The sequence below is a fragment of the Haliaeetus albicilla genome, chromosome 25 (genome assembly GCF_947461875.1).
Source record: "Haliaeetus albicilla chromosome 25, bHalAlb1.1, whole genome shotgun sequence".
NCBI lineage: Eukaryota > Metazoa > Chordata > Aves > Accipitriformes > Accipitridae > Haliaeetus > Haliaeetus albicilla.
The window spans coordinates 11,363,897-11,390,128 of record NC_091507.1 but is presented as its reverse complement, the minus strand read 5'-3'; the positions used below and the strand labels follow the sequence as shown (position 1 = coordinate 11,390,128).

The 26,232-nt window shown below is 43.5% G+C and overlaps 2 protein-coding genes across 4 annotated transcripts in view; one reads left to right on the top strand and one right to left on the bottom strand.

Moving 5' to 3' along the window:
* Nucleotides 1–26,232, bottom strand: part of GABRB3 (gamma-aminobutyric acid type A receptor subunit beta3) — a 195,507-nt gene that overhangs the window by 127,030 nt on the left and 42,245 nt on the right. The gene's annotated exons all lie outside the window — the stretch shown is intronic.
* GABRA5 (gamma-aminobutyric acid type A receptor subunit alpha5) overlaps nt 18,467–26,232 on the top strand; it is a 58,231-nt gene continuing 50,465 nt past the window's right edge. Inside the window, exons 1-3 of one of the 3 annotated variants that reach the window (XM_069769989.1) lie at nt 18,649–18,740; nt 19,351–19,409; nt 20,013–20,165. In XM_069769989.1, coding sequence (XP_069626090.1) covers nt 20,080–20,165 — 86 coding nt within the window. In that variant the 5' untranslated portion in view covers nt 18,649–18,740; nt 19,351–19,409; nt 20,013–20,079. Of the gene's footprint in view, nt 18,585–18,648; nt 18,741–19,350; nt 19,410–19,441; nt 19,718–20,012; nt 20,166–26,232 lie in introns of those variants that run through there. The other 2 variants (XM_069769986.1, XM_069769988.1) reach the window with 2 other exon arrangements.

Below are 26,232 nucleotides of genomic sequence, written 5' to 3'. Positions count from 1 at the left end.
TGGCTATTAAAATCAATGTTGTGAATGCAACCTCTGGCTGAGGAAGTCCATAAACCTCAGACTGCTTGAAACTGAAAGGTTATACTTGGGGAAGAGTTGCTTTCTACCTGTCCTGTTTCTTATGCTCCTCCCAAAGTATGTGCTACTGCCCATTGTCAGAGGGAGGACAGCAAACTGGATGCAACTTTGGCTTGATCCAGTATGGCAATGTTTATGTTCAATATGACCAGTTCAATATGATCATATCAGAATATGATCAGATCAAACATGTTTCTGGTTTACTGTGACCCAGCAGTAAAATAATTTTCATGTCTTAAACTGTCCTGTTGTTTTCATTACTACATTTTCCACAAATAAACCTCTGATTTTGCTTCACTTCCTTCAGAAATTCACTCAGTTGCATATTTTTAATTTCCGTTCTTCGATGCCCTGAAGCACTTGCATACATGCCAGGGTGATAAAAACTTTCCCAGTGTCCCTTCTAATGCTCCTGAGCTATTAGAGGGCTGTTGTAAAATACGTGCATTTTTTCAGAAAGAAAAAATTTCAGATGTGGTTAGTGCTCATAAAATCCTGTAGAAAAAAACCCTCTTTACAGTTTCACAGACCAGAATATATGTTCGACAAGTGTATCCATATTATAAAAGACATGAGATTTAGCTCTTGGTACAAGGTTTGTGCACTTTTGTTGTATATTGGAGTGTACTTCAACTTCAGTGGCAGGAGAAATTATGACTTAGAACAAAGCCTACTCTCTCAGCCTCTTCAATTTGTTTTTATTCTTTTAAGTATTTTTTCATTTTCAGAATGAAAGTTGGTAGTCTGGGTAAAATAACAATTGATTCATGAAGAATAGTTGATGCCACTTCTGAAAGGCTCGTGACTGAAAAGGCCAGCTCCCCACAGAGGGGTTAGGGGTTTCCATGCAAAGTTAGATGGAGGCAGAAGAGAGCCTTGAGTTCTCATCCTGGCATCCTAGTGGGCATTGTGTATATTATTCAATGACCTGTATTGCAAAATGCAGAAGTCACCTTGACCCAGCATTATGACAGTTTTGAGTGAAAGTAGGTTTCGCTAACATGCTCTGTGCTGAATCCAGTGTTGTGATGTAATAGTCATGCCAATGAGCACATCTATTTGACAGGGCCCATTAGGTACTCCTCAGGTACTTTTACTGCAAAAATTTAAGTTGCCCTTGGTCTCCAAAGAAGTTAGGGTTTCTGTGGATCATTCCTTGGATCCACAGAAAACAAAAAAATACTTTCTTTTATTTTGTTTTAAAAATCATATTCTGAAAAACAAAATGGAGAGAAAGCTTTTCCATGAAATGCTCCAGTGTTGGAGTTATTTGAAAAAATATCATGAGGAAGAATAATTTCTTGATCCATTCTAAACCTCGTGAGTATATATATTGCTATACACAAATACATAAAATAGGGTTAGGAATCCCCCTGACACACACTTGTACAGACAAAGCCAGTCCCCAAATTGTGCATGGAAGAATGATTTTAAAATGATGAAAACATGTATGATCAGGTGAAATAATCACCTGGGTATGTACATGATAATACTTTCTCATAGGTTGCTACTGCTTTGTAAGTACAGATTGAAATAATTATTCTAAGTGATCTTTAGCTCTTTTAGTTGTTTAGATAGGAAGTCTTTATAAATTCAAAGGCTGTCAGCCCGCAGTGTGTCAGGAAACTTGAATTTAAGAGCCCAGCCCTAACATTTACATTCCTAGGTTATGTTTCGGAGTTGGTCGTAGATGTTAAGAATGTTGCCTTTGGGACCTTTAAGTGCATTATATCATAGCCTCAAGCTGTACTTTCTTTTATCCACAACTCTTCTTTAAATATCAGAAGTTTTGATTTAAAAGAGAAACAAGCTGGTAACAGAGCGTATGCATCTCTGCATTTTCCCTACTTCACGTCAAGTGTGAGGGTGAGAGAACTGTAAAGTGTAGTTAAATAGTCATGGCAGTCTATGAAAAATTGGAAATGTTCTATGAATTGGAAAACATGGAAATGTTCTCTGCTTTAAAAATGAATCAGAAGAACTAACACCATTTTTATTTTATAGGTTTTTGTGATGTGAATATGTACACTTAAACTGTCCTGAATATATTGGGATATCCCACCATCTGTTGCAGTAGTGCTTTATTCTAATTCAGTGCTTTTAATGGGGCTCGGTGGAACTTTAGCAGCTAAAATACTTTTTTTTTTTTTAATGCAAAATGAACATCCAGTGACACTGGAATACTCTCAGCTCTCCTCTTGACTTTGCTGAAAAAGAAAACATTGACTTTTAAAGAATGAAATGGTTTAGATATTTTTATTCAAGTGATGTTTCAAGATTCCCTCCATCTTTATTTTAAAACACTATGAAATACTTAAGTCTGAAAGAAGACTGCTGAAATCCGAAGCACATGTTTCAACACCTCAGCTTATCACGAATTTTATAAACAGTTTTGGATAAGCCTGAAATACTTTTTTATCACCAGTAAACAACAACAAAATATGTCTATTCATACCCCTTTATTTATTCATATTCATTCAGTGTTTATTCATCCACTAGAATCTTCAAATTGCCTGGCTTTGTTCATGATCATCTTCATCAATTGTACTCTGCATGCAAACTGACTAAAAGGCTCTAACATAATTTTTAACTCTATTTGGTGTTTTTCTCTCAAAGTTTTCAAATGTTGTCTATACATATATTAGACAATGTAAAATGGGGGCATCTGAAACCTCAGAGAAGAGAGCAGTTATTCATCTCCATTTAAAAATCCCACTTGCAGAATATGGGGCAAACACTATGGAATTAAATCATTTATCAATGACATGCCATGAGTCCTGATTATAAGGTTTCCCTGGCAGATAGGGAAGATAATGTTAGTCCTCTAATACCCAATACTTTGTTGTAAGTTCTAGGAAATGTAAGTGGTATTTTGCCCCATTGAAAGCAGCTCTACATTCAACGGTGCTTTTGACAAAATAAATCAATTAGACATCCATTTTACAGTATTTCAGACATCCTAATATCCTTCATTTGGGGATAGATTTATTATATATGATAAAATATAGATTACCTTTTAACTCTAAACTGCAGACTGCTGAAATTTAGGTGTTATGGAGGAGTTGACTTCCCACTGAACGAATGTTGGCTGCCAGGGAATGCAATTTTGGCCCTTGAGCAAATGGCACACTAAGTCCTCTACCACCAGAAAGTTTCTCATTACTCCCAAACTACCTGCCTATATATTTTTTTTTCCTTTCACCCTCCCAAGCCCCTTGAAATTTTGGCACGTGGACCTCAGGCAGAGAGGGGACTCCATTGGAGACCCAGAGCAGACTGAGGTTGCAGCGGGAGGAACTGGGAGGCTGGACCCTCTCGCAGCCTTCCCAGCCCTTCATTGCTGCTAAACACAAGGGAACTGCCCTCTCTTTTCAGGCTCTGTAAGTACTTGCCCTCTGCTTACTCATTTTTTATAAATTTCTATGTGGAATTGCCAAATAGGATGGTTTGGTCTGATCCGGTGTTCCCATTCTTATGCGCTTAAAACTGTACAGAGCTTTGCCATTTCACTAGGTGTCTGTACATTTAGCAGCAGTTTTAAATCTTAACTGAATCTCTCAGTAGAAATGTCTATAATGAAAATAAGCTATAGTTCGCTGAACTTTAGACCCAATTTTGCTTTTGCTTTAGAAATCAATGTCATATTATGCTTTACCAATTTTCTTGCTTTTCATTCAATGCATACAATCTAAAAACTTTCAGAAAGTTTAAAACCTCATTCTTTAAAACAGTAGCAAATTGAACAAAACACATACTTTGTCAACCTTTATTCCCTCCTTAATACAATCCCTTCAGCATTAAATGAAATTGCTACAAGTCTACTGTAATTGATGCTAGACTGAAAGAGGAACCAATGGAGCTGACAGCTTCTACGTTTCAATGTGGTATGTTCTGGCGTCTTTTCCAGCTTCTCTCTAGGGAAGATTAATCTAGCTCTTGTAACAGAAACCATTTTTTTTAGTCATACTTCTTTCTAATTGTTTTGATTGACACTTATACATACAATCCACTTAGAACAATAATTAAAAAGCAATAATCCTTAGAAAAAGAAAACGTCGTTCTGAGTAACAACTTACTCTTTATTTTTCTGCTAAATTAAGAGGATTACATGCAACTATGGGCCAGATTGTGCCTCACACAAACATACCTACTCTGGAGGTTATGGCAAGCTGCACAGCCCACTGGGAGCTCTGGAGCTCCATCAGGCACAGCAGACATGTGCCAGATGCTGCACCTTCTCAGGCATACGACATGCCCTCTTCTGGGGGTTTGGCCAGGGTGGAAGATGGGTTTTATTTTCCCATCTTGGAGGATGGTTGATAGACCAGGAATGGGAGTGCAATGCAGACACAGCCCTCAGTGAACTGCACGACTGCCCTGGAAGAGCATGGGAGGATACACACAGGTATGAGTGTGCCCCCACACCTCGTGTGTTGTAGTCACCCTCCTTGTGTCAAGAGCTCCATTAGGTCAAACCTTCCCTTAGGAAGTATCTCTTACGGATGCTTACGGATTAATAGAAGCACTTGAGATTCCCATCAGCTTTAAACTGTGATAAACCCAGAGTGGTTAGGGCTTTATCTACAGGAGGGTGGCACCATTTTTAAATTTGATGTGACTTCATCTGTTGATAGTCAAAGAACGCCCCAGATTAAACTGAGAAGTGTCCTTAATACTGCCTCCGTAAGCCCAGCAAGCTGTGAGCCTGCGTAATGCCATGGGGTGCACAGCTGAATCTGGGGGCATGCCAGGCCCCAAATCTTCTCTTCTTGTTCTCAAGAAAGTATTAAATGCCAGGGCAGAACTTTGCTGCATGCAGCCTCTGAGCTGTCACTTAGCCCTGATCTGCTGCCTAACACTTCAGGGATTAGAAGGGTGCTTAGGTAGGAAGCTACAGAAAATGCAGGCGAGGAGGAAGGGAACTGCTGGAGCACTCTGGCCATTCCTTCACAGGGAGCTGGGATGAGAGGGCGTAGGGAGCTGGTGAGATCCCAAGTGAAAGAGAATTTGGTGCAAGTCACTGTTTCATCTGTGCAGCTCAGAGAGATGGAAGGGGCTAAAAAAATCTGCATAAGTCCAGACTTCAGGAGAACCAACACAGAGGAGACTGTATGATGGCATAGCATGGGTACCAAGAGCCATTTTGCTAATGAATTCAATGGATGGACAAATTTACTTCGTTTCTCCTTTGGAAAGAACCCCGCCATACTGTGGTACTGGATAGCAGCATCTACCAACTACCATAAATAAACTGGTTAATCTGAACTGGTTCTTGTAAGGGGCTTATCTATTTCCATGTGTAGATGTGCACAGTTCTACACCTGAGTTTGCTTTTTTAACTCTCCTCCTATTCTGCTCTACTAGCTAGCTATGTACTGCTATTATTAAAGAACATTTAGTTCATGGTAACTGACATTTTCATTAGAAGGGTCTTGAATAGGGAGTAGATAATTCAACTTCCAGCTAAGAAACATAATAATAAATAAATAATGCTGAAGCCATCTTCTTGTTTCTCCCTAATGGGAGGTTAATCGTTGATCATTTAGCCACTGGGGAAATAGATACAAGGAAAGATTGGGAGGAAAATAATAATTAAACTGAAATGAAATTACCCACATTAGCAAAGTTACCAATACCATGGAGTGTCTACATGCAGTAGAGTGGCAAGGAAGGTTTGCATTATTTATGTAGGCTTCTGAAGGCCTAAGAGCCACATAGTAGCAGCCAAATCTGTTATTTTTTTAAAAAAGGTAGGAAATCTTCTGAATGATTCAGGCCCTTTATATAACATGGAGCATTGCTCAGGTTTCCATGCTGTCACCTGAATCTGGCCTTCCAAACACACTCAACTCTCTCCATGCATCTCAACAAAAACACTTACACAATAAAACTTACAGCATCAGATCCTTTCCACAGTAAACTCTTGTCTTTAAAACGTAAACCTGTGTGCAGTCATAGCTGGGTTAAATAAGCCACAATTGCATAGTTGGTACTTGCAGCCACAGATTTTGTTGAGTTTAGGCATCATTCTTATTATAACCTTGCTTCTCGTGCTGGCTCACAGCTCTACAGTACTGCTGGTCCTGGAGTGGTGGTACATGGCATGTTCTTCCTCCATTCAGGTTTTTCCCTGGTCTCACTGTGACCTTTTCAAAGTACATTCTGTGATATGGAAGATGGCAGTGATCTCTCCTTCCCCTTAATCTCTTGCCCTGACACCAAGAAACAGACATCGGTGTTTCAAATTGGTTTTGATTACAAGCATCAGGGTGCTATTCTAGGAAGATAAAGAGTTTTACATTTACCTCCAAGTACAGCCATGTTATGATCATTTTGATATATTCTAGCACCTAATTCTTTATACTCGGCACGGTCCCTGCTGAAATTCTGCCTGTTGCAATTATGTTCATCTCTTACCTCTCAATAGTAGCTTTATTTTAGTGGCCACTGTTTTCGTGGGAGAGCATGGTAGGAGACCTTTTCCAGTGAGCTCATCAGTCGTTAAAGAAAAAGGGCATTTTCAACTGGCCTGTCTTTCATGGAGGAGCCTACATGAAAACTCACATTCAGATAATCTACATTCTACTTACTTTGCTATGTTTTCTAGTATCTAGGCATCTCTGAAGATGTAGACCTAGCCAATAGGAAACACTAAGCAAAAGATATTAAATGAAATTTAGGAGGTCAGATTCTGTCAGACAACAATGCAAAGGGTGATGTACTTCTGGCAAACTTTTACTGAGCAGCAAGGCTGCCGTGTTCACAACAAGCTAAAGATTTCTTCACTGAGATCTCTTTTACAGTCATCCTTTTCATATGCAAACTATTTTTAAAACGTTTTCGATGTGAGACAGCAGATGTTTAATTCATAAGTGACTAGAGGTAACAGCCATCCCTGACAATAATTCTGTGCCTCTTGTTTGTATCCTGCTCATAGCCGGTAGCACCATTTGTAAAGTGAAAAGTAAAAACTCGAAGGACAGAGTGTTGCAAACATTTTTCTACTGAGTTAATCACTGCAATAACTTTGACTATGGGTTCAGTTGCAGTGAGTTCACATGCCCAGAATGAATCATGTGTGCAGTTCATAAGATCAGGGCCTATAAAGAGACATTTATGGGCATAATTTACTCCAAAATATTTGCTCATGAAGGTTCTCAATATAAGTAGCAAGAAGAAATACTTTTAATATAATTTTAAAATATTCTTTGAGGCCATATATTGCTTTGTTTTATGCAGTATATTCTTAGTATCTCAAATAGATCTCAGATACCACTGGTAAGAATATCAAGTAAATGTCTAAAAATGTGTAGAGTTAGATTACAGTAAAACATGCTCCTTGATTAGACACATTGAAAGGTTGTATTATGCAGTGGATGATTTCCCTTTTATGTCAAGACTACTTCAAATATCACGATTCTAATTTGGTATGTCCTAATTTTAAACCTAGCATCACCAAATGGGGTGGAGATTAGATCAATAAACCTGTGCATACTCAGTCTTGGCACAGCTTAGATCTCCTGTATACAAAAGTAAGCATGACTCCAACTATACTCAAATGAGCCCCATCAAGGGACTGCTGCACTGGCACATCTTATACATAAATACAAAATAAAGAATGACAATACAGATCTCTGAACAATGTAATTGTAAAGGGACATTTGGCAGCTTGTTTTGTGGATTGCACATGCTTCTAACAGATGTGATAGCAATGGTCTAATAAGCAGTTAAATTGCAGGATAAACATGCTCAGACTAATAAAGTTTGAATTGAAGTGTTAGCATACCACCATGTACAGTGGTCTTCATTGTTTTCCTTGCTATTTTCAACAGAAAAAATCTATTTGTTAAAAGAGGAGCTCTTTGGGGGGATTTTATTTGTATACAAAACCAAAGACACTGTAACAAATTTAACAGGTCGCCTACCCTGCAACTGATCTGAGAACCCAGAAAAATGCAATGTAAGAATGGGAATACAATGGTGTGATAAGAACAGACATAAAAAAAAAAAAAAAAAAAGAGGGTAGGCTTGTTTTTCCTGGTTTTCAGACAGCAATAATTGCACATGAAGAATGGATACACGTGCACAGCCAAAATGTTGTTTCTGAGTAGAGCTTTTATGGCAGGGTGCAAGTTACAGACCTAATCATGTGCCTGCGCAGAAGACAATTGCCTTGGAAGAACATTATGATGGCTGCCAAAATCAAGTGCTTTAAGGTTGGACAACATGAGAACCTAAATGGATGATGAAATCCTAATTGTGCTTTCTTGTAAATCATATTAAGATTTTTCTTGAAATGTGTCTTTGTCTCCCTTTTCCCCAAAGAACCCTTTATCATTCATTACACAGGATAAGTAGGTACTGATTACACAGTACCTACTGAATAAGCAGCTACTTAGAAAAGTAATCTTCACCAGCCAGTTAGCAGTGCCTTATTTACTGCGCACCCAAAGCCTGCAGTAAATACAGAATTATTCATTTTTTCATGGTCGTTTCTGGGCCACTCATCACTGTAGTATTTGCATGCCTCAAGAACACAGATGAATTTATCACTGCCGAAAGATAGGAAACCATTATTATTATTCCCATTTTACAGCTGAAGAGATAGGGACTTGCCTGGAGCTACACAGTGAATTAGTGGCAGAGCAAGGATTAAAATTCATGGCTTGCAACCCTGTGCACATTGCTGGAGACTGCACTGCCTTGCAGTCAGAGGTGCTGCGAAACCACAGCTCTCGCCGACTTTGTCTACCACTGCAAGTGCTCTATAAGCCTTGGGCAGCCCAAGTTGGTCATCCATAAAATAAGACACACAGTTAATAGTTAGCTGCCAGAATATTGGATTTATCATCACATTAAGAGACTAATACTTGAGTCCGCTGTTTACAAAAGGGTCTTGAACCTGGTTCACGCACACCTGGGTGAATGTCTTAGCTACTGGGGTGCTGGTGAGTCCAGGGTGGGTAATTTACTTTTCCGTGGTGTAGATGCTGACACTCAAAAAGCTGCGATAAAAGCACCATAATCTGATTTCAACAAAATGGCACTTTACGATGAAACACATTTAGAGTGGAAAACTGACAGGCTTAAGGTCTCTTCTCTTGGATTATTCACCTGAAACTCATGCCCTCCTGCTGTCTTGAGCATACCCGGGATTCTGCCCCAGCGCTCTCCACAAAAAAAGCATCTGATCAACATTTGATGGTTCTTGTTTTGTTCTTTTTAGTAAACTGCGAAAACATGAATAGATCAAACTGCAACCATTCCAGAAGTCATATTTTATTTAAGTCACTTTTTGAAGCTATTCTTTTGATCTTCTTCTGTGCACCTGAGATGCTAAGTTCATTGACCATTCCCACTCTTCGGTTGCTAAAATTAACACGGGTGTTAGCTCCCTGCATTCACAAGTGATGTGTTTAGGCAAGCAGGGAAAGTTACTTGTACACAGTTGACCAGCAGTCAACAGACCATTCAAGTATACAGCTCCAAATTTGAAACTAATCCACTAGTTTTCAGTTGCTGAAGGTGAAAGGCATGGTGATAAATCCAGCTTATCTTGCTTACGCAAGTAGCCCTGTTTCTCCAAAATGTGCAACCAATGGAGTTGTTGTGGACTTTAAAGAAGGAGCAGACACAAAAAGTGTGCAGCCTGGGCACCTGGACAGAGTGTGCCACGCTGTCCCTCCAGTTCATATGCCTGTTTGCTTCCTTCAAAAACTACAGCAGAAGTAGTCAAGGAAAACACTCTGCACCCAGGACTGACCTTGTATCTGTTACATCCTAAATATGCAGCTTGGAGGTAGGGTGCTTTCTTTCCCTCCAGGCAAAGCTTTCCTTGGTGGGGGCTGGCACATGGGTATTCATCTCCACTGATAGCTGACCCACTCAACACTCAACCGCTTCTGTACAAGTGGAACAGTTTATGACAAGAGAACAAGGAAAATCCATACAAAGTTCCCTATGTCCAAAAAGATAATGGCTACCCATAGCAAAGAGTTCATCTGTGTTTGTCCCAGCCAAAGGGAATATGGGAAGCATGGGTTGTATGATGATTCCTCACAGCTGGTCTGAACTCCTTCTGCATCTATAACCTCCTCTTCCATCCTGCTGACTTTTTTTAGAAATATTAAAAGAAAAATGCTCAATATCTCTAGTTTTTTACTCTGCTTTTTTTTCATTGACTGGTACAAATTGGCAAATTTTAGCCTGCTCTGCTCTTGTTTTGTGAGCAGGACACCTGCATTTTTCACTGAATAAATTATTTACCAAAAGGAAAAAAAAAATGCCCCTACTTCATATTTGTGCTAAATCTCATTCTTTAGATTCAAACAAACTCTCATTGACTGAATCATAATTACTGGGTCACACTTGAGGCACAACATCAGCTGATGTATGGGTGTAGTTCTGCTGCCCTTCACTTAGCCGGTTTATACTACACGAAGATCTGGCTTATTGACTGATACACATAATACATGTTATTGTTTTTATCTTTCTGGACTCCACTGCACTGGAACTGACAAAATATTTTCACACAAAGCTGTAAGACTGGCATCGCCTGCATTGGTGTGGTATATTATAATGCTTGCTATAGTTCAATCATTAATATTTAACATCCTGTAGTGTTATATATAGATCATCCTTGTGAAATCTCCATCAGTACCTTTTCCAAAACAAGGCATTTTCAGGTTATATCTCCTTTTTTTTTTTTAGCAGCTCTGTCCAATTTCTGTAAATGTTAATTCTAGATTGAGCAATTTAAAAACTATTTTTTCTTGAAATTTTATTAATTTTAGCACTTGAATCTATATAACAGAAGTCACATTTAATGGGATTTGGAACTGCTGAGAACATTTATTCCCACCTAACCCTTGCCAGTAAATTCAGCCTGAAAATCAGTATATTGCAAATCCTAAAATAAATATAAGTTGTGTCTACAGCTTTCCAAATGGTATGCATTAATGTATTTTTTCTAGCAGCAGCGAATTATTATAATGAATCATTACAGGGTGACTTGAAAGCTTATGTAAAATTTTACAAAAGTGGAAACTAATATTTGTTGGTATCTTTGACAGTTACCTGTGTTATCAAAACTGAAATAATGAGTTTTGTCAATATGCCCAGTGCACATGTAAACAACACAGAGAAATGCAGTAAATATGGAAACTATAGCAGCCAAAAAACACCTGAGTTCATCACAACTTAAAACATGCTAATCCAACCTTATCTTAGCATTTACATAGCCAAAACCCAGTTGACACGCAGACTTGATATGTACATACATGTATCAATAGGCATAAATATTTATAGCTTATAACCTAAATATGAGAGAGATACATATATAATGTATGTATAACAAAATTCAGAGATGTACTGTCAAATAGATTTTGGTACCTCTTGCCTGTATATAACCAATTTCTAAACTTCAAGTACTCTGTCCTTAACATCACTAAGTACATTAGGTTACTCTAGTCCTATATTGCCCATGAGTACACTCACCTTCCATCCATTATGAATATTTGAATATATACTTAATGAAGACTTTATCGACATTGATTCTTCCATCTTAGTTCAATGAATTTCTGTGTTGTTCCTTCTAAGATATGTTTGCTCCTTCCTGTTATGAAGGAATTACATGTACAGTAGCATATGCATAAACCAACCCTTGAATATTGATGCAGAACTTGTATGCTCTAGTTTAAGCCTGATTAATCTTTCTTTATGAATCATATGTATGAAATTGAATCATTGTGGTTGTTCTCCACATAGTGCTTTCTTACTTAGATGCTTCAGAATACAGAGTAAGTTTGTGGGGTGGTTTTTTTTCTCAACTGTACCATTGAAGGTGTGCTCTGTCCTCACACTGTGCACTGTGCACTCATACTTACAGAAAAGATCCACCCGAATCACCAGACAGGAGTACTGAGGCCATAAAGATCATATACAATGCTACCCTAATGACCCATTATTTTTTAAATATAGATACAACTGTTAATGTAGCCAGCTAAAATAGTAAGCAGTAAATTCAGCCATTTTGAAGAAATTAACTGAAGTTATTTTATATATGATAGGATCACAAAGTTCCAGTTCAGGGGTTTTCTGAGTTGATGCTCACTTGTGTGCAATAAAAAACTCCTAAGTTTACATGGAAAACTAAGTTTAGATGTCAGTATGTATCACCAGTGTTTAACACAGAATAATCCACTTGAACACATTTAACATTAAGTTACAAGTACCTTACATGTTTAGAGAACACTTATTCACCCTTTACATTATTATTTCTTTCTGTGCAAAAGTATGGTTTATATCTTTCATGTTTAAAAGTTAAATTCTGGAGAACTGGAAGATCCACAGGCAATCGCCCAGGAATGTCAGGATACAATGACTGCCACTGCTGAGTAAGCATGCAGACTGAGAAGACAAAATGTGCTTCTGTTTGCTAACTTTGTCTTTTGAATACACCTGCTTCTCAGTAGGCCTGCTAAGAAGCTTAAGTACACCTATTTGCACTGTCATTCCCATACTATTAGCACAATGCCTATGGTTGCAAAGCAGGGAACCTGTAATCGGTCCAGCTCAGAGGTGGGAAAAATGTGAACTTCGTATCTGTATCCACTGTGTCCATATAGGTACATTAAATCAATTTGTTAGTTTGGCCCAGGACGTCAAATCTAAGAGATATTCCGGTTATAAACCTTGATTGAGTGACACCCTTATTTCAAACCTCCTCCTGCTTGCAATGCCAGTCTCACTAGTCCATAATCTTATGTCTGCTAAAACCACTGTGCCAACAAGAGAAGAAACCAGGGGCAGATTCAAGGTGAGAGAACAGCAGGCACTTGTTTATGGGATCTAACACTCATGGAGGAGGTTACTTGCTGCAGAGTTCATGGACACCCAGAAAAAACCAGCTTGTATTCTCACAAAGCAAGAGGAAAGCAAACCAGAAAGTCACAGTTTATACTGCTATGGAAATCTGTGGACTGTGTGGTGCAGGAGGGACTTTGCTAGGTAGCCCCTTCCAGCCCCCAAATCTAAGACCATGAACTAGCTTGGCTTTCACGGTTTGTCTCTCAAGGGCAGACTTCAGTAGACTTTACAGGAACAGGGAGAAGATTTCACATCTGAAACTGGCAAGGATGTGAATAAAACCTCAATTCTCCCATGGGAAAAAAACATCCGTGAGCAGGTTTGACCCCATGCTCTGACTTTGCATTGCCGTCCACTGGTGTAAAGGAAATTCTCTCTTTTCCAGGACAGAGGAGAAAAGAGCCATCTCACTGGCAAGATGGACTACTATGAGCGAACTCTCAAAACCTGCCTGTGCACAACACTTCCCTGCAAAGGCACTGCAAGGGCAGGTCCAGGCCCGAACCGCACCGTTGGCCCTGGCCCTGTGCTCCTCACCGACCAGCTCCAGGCTCCCAACAGTTACACTCATCTCACCCATGCAGGTGGAGTTTAAACTGTGTAAACCTGGTCCAGCTGGGTTAACCTGTCAGGAGGATAGGATCTATAAGGGAGACGGGAACTGTAAGGGGTCAGGCATCAAGGTGGGTTTGGGGAAAAAGACGGAGCCTCTTTATGTGTCTTTACGCAGAAAGACAGGGATGTCATTGTAGGTAACAGACAATGTTTGCTTTAATGCTCTCATGTGAAGATTTAAAACCTTGCAATAGGCTGTAAAATGTCGGAAGTGTTCTCTACTCCTTCGGGAGGCGGGGGAGGTATCTCTAGATATCATTTCCCTGGTCTAATGGGGCAAAGTGTCTAATACAGATCCAAACTCATTTAAATTTCCTGCCAGCCACTTTTGAGAAATAGGGCTGCCAGCACCTGAGGCTCTCGTCTCAGAGCATGGACTTCTGTAAGGTGCCTAGAGTAGTTTTCAGAAACACTGAAGGTTAGGGCATGCTACAAATCCACGACAGCAGCGTTCAGGCACACCCTCGACGTTTGCTCAGCTGTTAGTCTAACATGTGGAAATGGACCGAAGCGTAGTTTGCCCAGAACAGATAGGATGAACCGTCAAACAGAAAATGTGGCATTTCATTCATTTCTAAACTGAATGTGTGCAGAAAGCAACCTGCTTAGGATTAGCTTCAGATTTTTTTAAACCTTTGAACCTGCAGATTTGGGAATCGCAACAAATAGCACACAGAAGCATTGGTGTTGCTTGCTAAAGATGTTGCCTTTCAAAACCAGCTGGAATCTTGCTGGGACAGAGCAGGTGGTCACCTGCCTCTCTCTCCCAGTGGCACCACTGATGTATTGTGTCACACAAAAAGGGACCAACTCTATCTCTGAGAAATCCTTCCCAACGTTACTCTGCCCCCAGCTGTCCTTCACAAAGCTCTGTCAAGTAGCTCTCTCTTGCCACAGGGATGCACAAAACAAACCACCAAAGCACCAGGACCTAAATGCAGCCCTGTTTGCAGCGTGGCCTGTCAGACAAGTGAAATGCAGGGCACTGGTCATGTTTTATGGGTGTCCACAGCATTATAGAGTGGGCATGCATGAGGGGAAAAAAAAGGCTTTTAATATCCCCCCTTATCATTCAGAAATACACCAAATGCTTCAAAGTCTATCAGACTCTAATACCTCTCACATCACCTGTTCCTATGTTTCACTACCCTCAAGGTAAAACAGTGTTTTCTTGTGTTCAGCTGGAATGTCATGGTTTTTAATGTGTGCCCACTGTCCCTTGTCCTGTCAGTGGGTAGCACTGAGCAAAGTCTGGCTCCCTCTTCTTCGTTTCCTCCCATCAGGTATTTATACATATGGATAAGATCCCTCTGAGCCTTCTCTTCTCCAGGCTGAACAGTCCCAGCTCTCTCAGCCTCTCCTCATAGGAGAGATGCTCCAGCCCTTTAATAATCTTCTTGGCCCTTTGCTGGACTCTCTCCAGTATGTCCATGTCTCTCTCGTACTGGGGAGCCTGAAGCTGGACCCAGCACTCCAGGTGTGTCTGACCGGGGCTGAGCAGAAGTGTCTTGAGCATGGTCCCTACACATACTAAGAAAGTAGTGAGTGGAAACGAGACTTTCACCCTTTGTTCAGATCCAGTCGCTGTGCTGAGTGGCTGAGTTGGTGTTAGGTGATGATGAGTGATCCCTGCAATGACTGATGAATTCAGACTGCTCTCTATTGGAAAAGGATTTGTATTATCAAAACCACTGTCCCAAGCGCTGCCTTTTGCAGACTCTTAGTGAGGAGGCCAAAGGCAGAAGATTTCAGGAAAACAGGCAATCCTCTCCACCTAGATGTTGGCAGTGAAATGTTTTGGCAGAAGAGAATGCCTCTGAAGAGTCTACTGCTTGGGTCAATACCCACAGCACGTCATACCTCCACGCAACCTCATGAGCTTTCCGTAGCTGTCCTGGGAGAAGAAGGAATGGCTTGGGCAGTGACAGAGATGCCTTTGGCTGCTGGAGAAACAGCCCATTTTCCAACACAGAGTGTCACAGTGTTAGGACTTGGTGCGCATTTCCCGGTGAGCTCCCAAGTGTGTAAGTACTCATGAGTGCTGTTGTAAAAAAAATCACAGCACAGTTTGCCCATACGTTTGTTTCAGTCCCTTCTAGAGGATGATATAGCTCAAGTGCATTCATCTCTGCAAATAAGCAACATTACTTAATGGTGTGGGGAGGAAAAATGTCAGAAAGGGACCACGCAAAACTTCTCCCAGATATGAAATGGCTTCTGGTAAGCTGTGTTGGTTTTTTTGCTGAACACCAGCACAGAAAACAACTAACCAAAGCATTTCCTTGACCACAATAAAAAGCAATTGTTTCACACACTAAATTCAACACATCCTTTAAAACCGAACGAGGAGGCTAAGAATACAAATAGGGTAAGCGTGAATCACGAGGGAGTGCCTGAAAAACCGTACGGCGGAGGACACGCACAATATTGCTGCCTTCCAAACAAAGGTCTCTATTGCTTGTAGTAACTCTGCCACCGCAGGTCAAAGCCACCATCCTGCAGGGACCCAACCCGAAAACCTACGCAGCTAATGCCTGACGAGCTCTCAGGAAAGCACCTTCGCTCGGGAGTTAATACCTCGCATTACAGACAACGCGGTTCACGCACATGGCGTCACTAGCTATAATTAGCTGGCGAAGAGAACCAGATGTGCGTTACCGCTGCTGCCACACAGACGAGGCTACAGGAGACGAACACAACCCGCCGCTGCCGCTCGGACGCGCTGCCCCGGGGCCGTCCCCGCCCCCGGCGGCGCCTTTCCCTCCCAGCCGCCCCGCTGTCGCGATACCCCACAGCAAGCTTCCCAGCGCCTTGCCCGGGCACCCTCCTCCGTCCTGCCCGTGCCACCTCCGCCCCCAACACCGGGACCCCTCGGGGTGGGAGTGTGTGTGTGTGTGTGTGTGTGTGTGTGCCACCTCCGCCCCCAACACCGGGACCCCCCGGGGTGGGAGTGTGTGTGTGTGTGTGTGTGTGTGTGCCACCTCCGCCCCCAACACCGGGACCCCCCGGGGTGGGAGAGTGTGTGTGTGTGTGTGTGTGTGGCGGGGCGGGGGACGGACGGCGCTGCCCGCTGCGGGGCGCTGCCCGCGCCGCCCGGCTTGCGCGGGGTTGTACCGCCCCCTGGCGGCGGCGCCGAGAACCGCAGCCCCCGGCCGAGGGAGCCCACCCGGGACGCGCCCCAACCCGGGCCCAGAGCGGCGTCTCCCGGGGCGAGGGCGGCGGCCTGGGCGGCACGGGGGCGAGCCGGGCGCTTTACTCCTTTCTCTAAGCTCCTCTCGAACCTTTCCCTTGCTGTTTTCGCTTCCCCCAGGCTTAAGCGCCTTCGCCGGGGCGGGGGCCTGCAGCGTACGGCTCGGCGGGGAAGGGGCAGCCAGGCCCAGGCACCGGGGGTGGGTTCTGCTGGCCCAGGGCTGGGGCGAGCAGCCGGAGGGCACCGCTCGCACCCGCCCAAAGGCCAGGCCGATATCGCTGCGGCTTTCCTTGGTGAATTGTTTAAAGGGCACATGGTTTTACAACATCACCTGTGTGGAGGTATAAATAGTTCGCAGGAGAAATCAGAGCACTGTGAAAAAATCTGATTTCAGCACTCCTCAGCAGGAACATTGTCATGAGAAACTACTGGCACTTGGTACTACTTTACTCGGATATTTTTAAGCGCCGGGAAAGCTATTCTGATAGCGACGTTCATTCACAACTTCGTATTTATTGAAGTCACTAAGGAACAACAAGGAGCGACGTACGTCATCGGCTCTGCATTTAAGAACATAAATCGTTGCTCGAAAACCTGAACACAGCTAAGCACCACATATAACCAAAAAAATGGAAATTTAAACTCATAAGGACCAGTTTTCAATTCAAACCGTGCACACCGCGAACTAGGCGCACGTATAGCAGCACCCTCTATGGCAGTGAGCTACAGAACCAATATCGATTTCAGTGGAGGGATTAATTTCATGGAGCTTTTTTATGGATAGAGGAAAAAGACAAATGCCTCATTGATCCACCATGTGGCCTGAAAGACAGACATTACCTCGTTAGATCTGTTAATTTAATAACTGAGTTTGGAGTATTATTTCGAAATATGGTCGCAGCAGCATGTACTGAAATCACATTTATCACACCTAACACGCGCGTGTTACAAAATGTTGCACGCATCTCAAGGGATCCGCAGGAACCGGGACAATGCAACGCTCGTTTCATCCTTCGGATAGTTCGGAATGCACCAATCCTTCCACACCCGCAAGCGGCACATCACGTATGTGACTCGAGCATGTGGCAAGTGTAACGCTTCCTATACTGAGGCTGTGAAGCAGTGCATCCATTTTTTGTGGAATAACGCTGCATACAGCCACAAGGAAACCTCGAAGTTACTGCAGGTCTCCTGAAATTTTTCATACCGATACAAACCATGGATGTCCGATCCCGAGGATGAGCAAAGACAGTTAACGTTGCGGGTGCGAAGCCCCACTTCGGCATTTAGGAGTTACGGCGCTTTTCGATCAGGTCCCCCGGCTGCCGAAGAGGAATATCGACACAGACCTACGTAGGTTTGGGGGGGTCTGCACAGGCATGCCTGCATACGAGTGGGTAAGGAGCCTCTACACCGGCAAGCCCCACCCGCTGCCGGGGACGGCCCTGTCCCACGGTTACGCGACACCCGCACGGCCGGGCTGTGCCGGGGGCTCTCCCCGCCGAGGGTCGGGGCCGGCCGGCCTCGCCCACCACCCTACCGCGGGGCCGCGCCGCTCCCCCGAGCCCGGGGGGAGCCGCAGGACCCTCGCGGGGCGGTGGTGGTGGGGGGGGGAGGCTGGGACTCCCCGCCGGGGTCTCTCCGAGGGGGGGGGGGGGGGGCGCCCGCCCACCCCGCGCTCCCGGCCGCGGAGCTCCGCGCGGGGGCGGCGCGGGCGCGGCGCTGCGGCGGGGCCGCGCCTGGCAGCGGCGGGGAGGCAGCGGCGCCGCTCCCGCTCCGCTCCCGCCGCCGCTCCGCAACTTTCGGGCAAACACCGCCCCCTCGCCGGCGGCTGGTAAGGGCCGGGTTCCCGCGCCCGGACGGGCCGGCGGAAGGGTGGCGGGGAGCCCTGCCCGCAGCCCACCCCCCCGCTTCCCGCCCCTCCAGGGGCGGCCGCCGCTGCGCCCAGCGCCGCGCACATGGCCGCGGGAAACTTTGGCGGGCGAGCCCGGTGGGCGCCGCGGGGATGGGAAGGGAAGGGAAGGGAAGGGAAGGGAAGGGAAGGGAAGGGAAGGGAAGGGAAGGGAAAAGAAGGGAAGGGAAGGGAAAAGAAGGGAAGGGAAGGGAAAAGAAGGGAAGGGAAAAGAAGGGAAGGGAAGGGGCGGCGGAGCGGGCGCGGGCGGCAGGTGCCACCCTCCGCGGAGCGGTGCGGAGAGGGGAGCGGGGGGCGGTCGGCCGGGCAGGTGCGGGCGGGCCGGGGCTGCGCGTGTGCGGAAGGGAGCGGTGGCCCCGCAGCGCCCGGTGCGGAGCGGAGCGGAGCGGAGCGGGACCCGCCGCGGGGCAGGGCGGACCGGGCGGGGGGAAGCCCCGGGGGAGGCGGCTTTTGGTTTGGGGTTTTTACGCCTTGCTGCGCCGGCGGGGTGCGGAGAGTAAGTTGCTGAGCGGTGTGTGCGCGGGGGGGGCACAGGGTTCGGGTGGAAAATGCAGGCAGCTCCCCTCCGGGTGTGTTTCTGAGGGTTGTTTTGGGGGTTTTGTTGGTTTGGGGTTTTTTTGTTTTGGTTTCTTTTGTTTGTTTGTTTGTTTGTTTTGGTTTTGTTGGTTTGGTTTTTTTTTTTTAATAGGGCACAGAGGAAAACGTTAGTGCACAATGCTGAAATTGGTGATCTGGTCGCTGAGGCAGGTATCCGAAAAGCGGCAGTCGCTGGAGCGGCTATGTTACTGTCATTCTTCGTGCTAGCGTGAGGTTTATGTGCCTTTGCAAGGAAGGTCACTTTTTAGACACCCCCCCCCCCCAATCCCACCCTCTTTTTGCTAAGCTGTGCATCAGCAGTGTGAATTCCAAGAAGCAGTAGGTGTTTCTTGGCATTTCAACTGGGATTTTGGAAAAGGAAGCTGGGTATTTAATGGGAAAAAATTGCGATGGAAGGAAGGGATGCGGAGGCTGCACACAGCCCTGGGTTTGCAGGCATGTGGAAGTTGTGGAAATAGGTAAAGGGTTGAAATTGGCATTTGGAAAATGGTGACTGTTTCTTTAGTTACTTATATCATGGACGAATATAAGGGAAAATGGGCCACTAAGAATTTTTCCTGTTTTGCAGTTTGCTGTCAGCAGAAGGTAAAACATGTCCTTGAAGATATACAATTTTACATAAACAGCTGATGTTTACATAAGCCTAGATAAGTTTGTGAAAAACAGAGATAGCCAAAGATGCGGTGTTAGCTGAACTCGGCTATCCTGCTGTTTGTCTGTGTAATGATTTATCTTTTTGTTGTATTGTTGCAGCGTAAGAACAAAGTAAGCAGCTGTACCTTTACCAAAGCAACCACCTGCGTTCCACCTCTCCTCTGGAATGGACAATGGGATGGTCTCTGACTTTATCATGATCAAAAACTTCTTCCTCTTCTGCGTTTCCATGAGTTTAGCCAGCCACTTCGGGTGAGTTGCCGATTGCATTTGAATTTTTGCTGTGTTTCTTTTAAGGAAATGAAAAACCTTGGCTCCATGTGGTGCGGAACAGCCGAACAAAACAAGCGGGCTTTGCATTTCATCTTAACGTGCTGGTGTCAGGGGGAAGGGAGCGAGATTTGCTTTCCTGCTTAAATTTACTGTCTTGGATCGGTTCTTTATGCCCATAAAATGCTGTTGCGGGAGGGCTTGGGGGGCACAGGGAGCTCAGACCAGGCCTACGGCTGCTGAGTGCTCTGCCCTGGCATAGCACAGCCCGGGGCTGCGGTGCTCCCTGCCGCCGTGGCTTCGATGAGCGGGGCTTGCACCTTCCCTCTCACCTGGTGGGTGCAGGCTATAGGCAGTAGTGCAAAGCTGCAACAGCAGGATTTGGTGCATGCTGCTAGCTGGTACAGGCTTTCCTAGTGAGTAAGCTAAGATCATGACTGCTCGGAACGATGGCTGAGTTTGAAACTTGCTGGAATAATTAGAAATTGTGTTTCCCTAAAGCACACAACAAGGAATCCTGTTTCCTTCGTTTTGCTTTGGATGCTTTCCTGACGGTGATATTCTGAAAACTGTATTGAAGAACTACTCCTACTGTAGCTCTTAGAAAAAAAAACAACAAACCAAACAGCCCCCCCCATTTATATGTTTTTTCCTAAAGCCAGAGATCTTAAGAACTTTCCAAAATCGGGCTATGCAATGGAATCTAGAAAAAACATTTCACAAGTGCTCTGGAAACGTAGGTTGATTCTTTCTTGTGGAGGAGAACAATTATTTATGATTTCACCAGAAAAAAATGAATCCTCCCAACATGCTGATTCACAAGCACACCCATCAATTCCTTGCTATAAGAAGATACAAAATGGAGATGCAAATCAGTTTCTGATTTCAAGCAAGGTGATTTTTTTCCAGATTGGAACTAGGAGAAGGACCAAACTTTGAGTGACGACTGTCTATGATGTAAGCAAAACTTAGTCTGGTCTCCAGTGTGTGTCCTGTGTAGGCAGGCGGAAGGCTGTGACCACAGTGGCTTATATGTATGGTTGTAGGACTGCACACTACGAGGACGCAAAGAGCTGCATGCTGATTTATTCACCTTGGAAAAGCTTGATCCTGCTTTTGCTGTGGTCTAAGGCAAAAATCCCTGGACTTTGTGACAGAAACGAAGAGGGCTTAGATAGTGCAGGACTGGTTTTAAACTTGTCAAATTGCAACCATGTCAAGACAACGTATTACCACATTGAGAAAATCTTGAGGACTATAATCTTAAGTCCTTCCTGATTGTCCATCATCCCTGCAGAAGGCAGCACATTGCAGTAGTAGAGCATGACCTGTTTGGTGTGGGGTCTTTTAACTGTCTTACTCCTCTAACAGAAGAATAGTTAGATGGCTGCAAAAAAACTGAGGGTTTAATTCTCCCTTTTGACTCCAAAGCAAATACTGAATCTAAGTCCCAGGTAGGAATCAGTGTGACCTGTAACCTGGCAGATAATCAGAACAGGACAGTTAGGGGAAACTAGGACACTTGTTTTCTGCGAGTTACTCAAAAAGCTTCTGTGCACTAAAATGAGATCATCATGTAACCTCCCCCTCCGCCCCCCATTTCTGATCTAGTAATTTTAGTCTGGGCCTGCAGAGATAAGCAGCCCCAATTCACCACACCATTCACACGCTGCCTTAGGGCTGAATTTTGACCCTGCTCAAAAGACAGAGGATGCTCCAGCGCTTCTGTTTCAGAGGCAGAAGCAGTTTCAGAGTGTAATTTGCTAAGTGCTTTGGGACTGACTCTTCAGGACGGAATGGTACAATTTACATGTAGGCTGGTATATTAACTGCAAGAATCTAATGCTGATAAAACTTGCTGTTGCTACCAGGTTCTTCTTCATTAGCTTCATCCATGTTTGGACTGCACCGTTACATTGCAGTGCATTTTGCAATGTGCTAGCTAAAAGTGATTGGTCAAACGAGCACAAATTAAAAAGCAAAATACAGTAGGACTTTACAGATGAAGGCAGAGATTTGTCTACAATTCTCCATAGTCATTCTGTATTTATATTAAATCATAAATACAGTTTTTTGCTGACATAACCAAAGCCACCTTGGGGAATTTTGATGCACAATGCCTAGTAAAATAAACAGGAATTATGTATCTCGGTCTCCTAGGCTACTTCAGAAATCTCAGCAAAAGTCTGTGGTTAATGTTTAACATAAATGTGGAATGACTATTGAGAGTTATCCACATCAATAAGTGGTATGGAAGGACTGTAGACATAGTTGGTAGAAGTTATTTGAAGAAAAATCACTGAATTAAATTCAAAGATATAGATGAAAAAAGAAGAGGCTGTGAAGCCCCCCACCGTTGTCGGTGTAACAGTTTTATGAGTCTACTTCTGCAGAAACAGCCCAGCACAAGTCAAGGGTTTTTCAAGCTTGCTTGCATTCAGCCTTGAGTTGTATAATGCTCTAACGAGTTAAGGTATTTTACTGAAGCATATCAAGATAGTTCGCAATTGTCTTGAAAGTAAACGCTAATAATAAAAGTCAAATACAACCGCGACAAGTGTTTTCAGCTGAGACCAGGGTCTGACTCCTCGTGGGCCCTTGGGGAGCCCACGTAGCGGCAGCCCTGCGAGGGTTGGCCCCATGGGTGACTGCCTGCACCGAGGTCTCCCCAAGACGAGATAGCATGTGGTTGGCCCCATGCCAGCCAACCTTACTGCATCCTGATGGCTTGGTGTTTTTTGCAAGCCCCAGACTGTCCATGGGCACATCTCTGGGGACATGCTGGTGACGCACAGTCCCTGTGCATTTGCGTTTTGGACGTGCAATTTCAGAAATGTGTCCGAGAGCCAAAACTGACAGGGACGGATGTTGTTGGTGTACCCGCAGTTTAGTTGCCATCTGCTAATAATATTTATAATAGTAGAAACACAGAAAACAGAAGATCCCAATTAAATGTAGCCAACACAAGACTTCTCTGTACACTGTAAGAATTCAGTCCGTGGTGTGTCTGTAGTTTCACATACTTTTCCACTCGCTCACAGCCCTTATCTCTAAGACCATAATCCTGCTATTTAGGCTAAACATACCTCTCCTTCAGGCTGTTATTTCAAGTTAGTCTCTGCAACCCTAAGCAGTTGGTTCTGCTGGGTTATCCCTTTCCAAGTATTTGCAGATGTTAGGGAGTTCTTCCTCATATTTTTAAGACCAATTTTGTAAGAATTATCATATCCTTACGCAGTCGTGCTTGTCTTTATTTTTTTTTATCCTGTTTTCCTTTCCTTCTCCATGTCTCCAGATAGCTTTTTGAACTCATTAGACAATTTTAATAATTGGAAAACTAAGCGGGTACCTAGAACTGCTTGGAGGAGGCAGACAGACATCAGTCAATCCCTCTACTGAACAGAAAGCTACAGCTTCAGCATCTCTGTTTCGCTTGTCCTGCCAGCTGGCCGGATAGCAGGTGCGTACCTGCAGGCCATCCAGCACGTGCTTGGTGCAGGACCAGCCGTGGCACGCGTTGCCTCCTAGTGAAGCTGCAGGTCAGTGACCTGGGAGCTGAGACTACTGGGAGGTGTTTAATGACCCTGGGAGAAATTTGGGATATTGAGAGGGGCGTTAAGGTGCAAGGGGGTGAGGACGATAAGACGTCGCCCTTTGAAGAACAGGCTTTCGTTGCACTGCTCGCAAATTGCTCGTTCCCAGAAGGGAGTAAAATACTGCTCTTGCTAAATAAAAGAATGAAATTATTCTTTAAGTATCTGTAAAGACCATTAAAGTTTCATCATTTTAGTCAATCCTCTATCCTAATCTGATGTGAAAGAACTGAATCTTCATTGCACAAATTCACAAAATATCAGCATTTTTAGATTTTTAAGAATCTGTAAGAAAGGGATGGCAAGAAGCTAACTTAGAAAAGTAAATCTTTTTCCTTTGATGCCTGGCCAGCTGGTAGTATCCAAAAGTGTGCAAGTGCGTTCTCCACTGTCTTTTCCACAAACTGTTAATTTGGCTGAAGTTCTGGTATAATTCCAATCCTATTAAAGCAAGTTATTGGAAACTCTACTCCTAAGAGAGAGAGAGGAAAAAAAATACAACTTTCAATAGCAAAATACTCTTCAGTTATTTTTCCAGTGTCTCTTACCTCCCCCTATCCCCCCCAAAGTTTTGGGAAAATCATGACATATCTACCATATGTTTTCCTCTTATTACAACTAACATATGAATAGTACCTGTCATGATTTTGACTAGATGGCAAAAAAGGCAGTGATGTTTAAAATGGTAAACTGTGAACTCATCAGAAGAGGTAGCTGATCATCCTCAGAGAGTTATTACATTTTACACAGATGGGTCTCTTCTGTGGCTTCTGATTTTTTCAGTCACCCTGAAATTGCAATATTAAATAAATGCGATGAGAAGTATTCCTGGTTGGTTTAGTTTATGCTCAATAATGAGCTTTAAATGTAATTATCTTTGAATTTTCTTAGCATTTTCCTAAGGTTCTTTGTCTGCTACAAAAACATTTTTGGTTGCAGAAAGGCAAGAATGTGCTTACCTACTAATATGTTGATAAAACCTAATCTTCAGCTGTGTGGAAATAATTTATTTAGGATCTCACCTGTTTGCTCTCTATTCATAGAGCTATAGTATCTAATATATGCGTGTAACTTTGCAAGTATGGTTTAAAGGTCTTATGTCATAAAGACAACCTCAGCACTCACTCCAAAATGTGTATTTCACCAGCAATCTCAAAAATAGAAATTAAATGCTAACTTTTCTGTGAAAGAAAAAGTAACATTTGCATTAATGGCAAACAGTGATCCATCTACAAATGTAACTTCACATAATACTGACATTTTGCCAAAATTCAGTATCAGATGCTGCCTTTTTCGGGTGAAGCGACCTGCCAAATCTAAATTGGATTGCAGTTTTGCAGATGAAGTGCAGACTTTTTATGAGTCTTCACCCTAGTTGTTTCTCTATCTTTTTCATCTCTTAATTAGCTTTTCTTGTGGAGATATAAAAGTATTTCAGTATTTGAGGTGTGTATACTATTGTTGTGAAAGATGTACATAGCTGAGATGGAAGGAAGCAGCATCAATTACTCTTGTTAGGTTCAGATGAGCAGTTATGAGAACTAAGTATATTTTGTCCCATCCCCACAAAAATAGTTCAATGGAAGTCTTCCATCTGAGTTCAGTTGGCTTTGAATTCAGCCATAAGCACTAAAAATAACAAGCTTTTTCAAGGGCAGAGAAACTAGTGAAGCTTTGTGTCCTGTGCCCCCAGCACCGTACCTTTGCAATAATCCCAGCTCTGTATTTGGCATCCCTTGTTCCCATCTCCCATTGCAACATCTGCATTTTACCTCTGCGGTCCTTTTCTCCCAGGATCTTTCCTAATCACCCTGCAAGTCTCCTCCATATCTCTTAATTAGCAGAGAGGAGGTGGGCTGGTTTTGCTGAGGCTGTTTCTGAACTACATGCATGCTGACTGGCCCAGTCAGTGAGCCAAAGGGAATAGATGACTGCTGACCTCACATTTTTACTTAATGAGGCACTAATTTAGACTGCTCTCCCCTTGTCTAGTCACTGCTTCTCATGAAACTTGTAGGAATGAAATGAAGTTTGATCTCTCTGCTTCTTTGTCAGATGCATTGGAAAATGAAAACGGGTTCCTACATTGATATGGTGAAGCAGGCAGACAGCATGATGCATATCTCTTTCTTATGAAAAAAGGAAGCTAAAATAAATGAGAAAAGTTTAAAATAGTGTTCCAGGATTTTACCAAAGCATTAGTTATGGTTGCTGCATATGAAGAACCTCTGTAACTTCTGTCTCCTGTTTGTATTTGTTAGGCTGCTGCTTGTAAATATTCACCTTTACATGGTGAATATTTGATTACGATTGACAAAAAAGTATGCAGTCTTTTGTCTTGAATGGTCCAGCATGCAAGGATGTCTAATGTTTCTGTAATCAGTTGCATCTGCTGGATTAACTGTCTCTCATTACAGTCAAACATGTCCGCGACGTTGTCTGCCTCAGTTACTCTC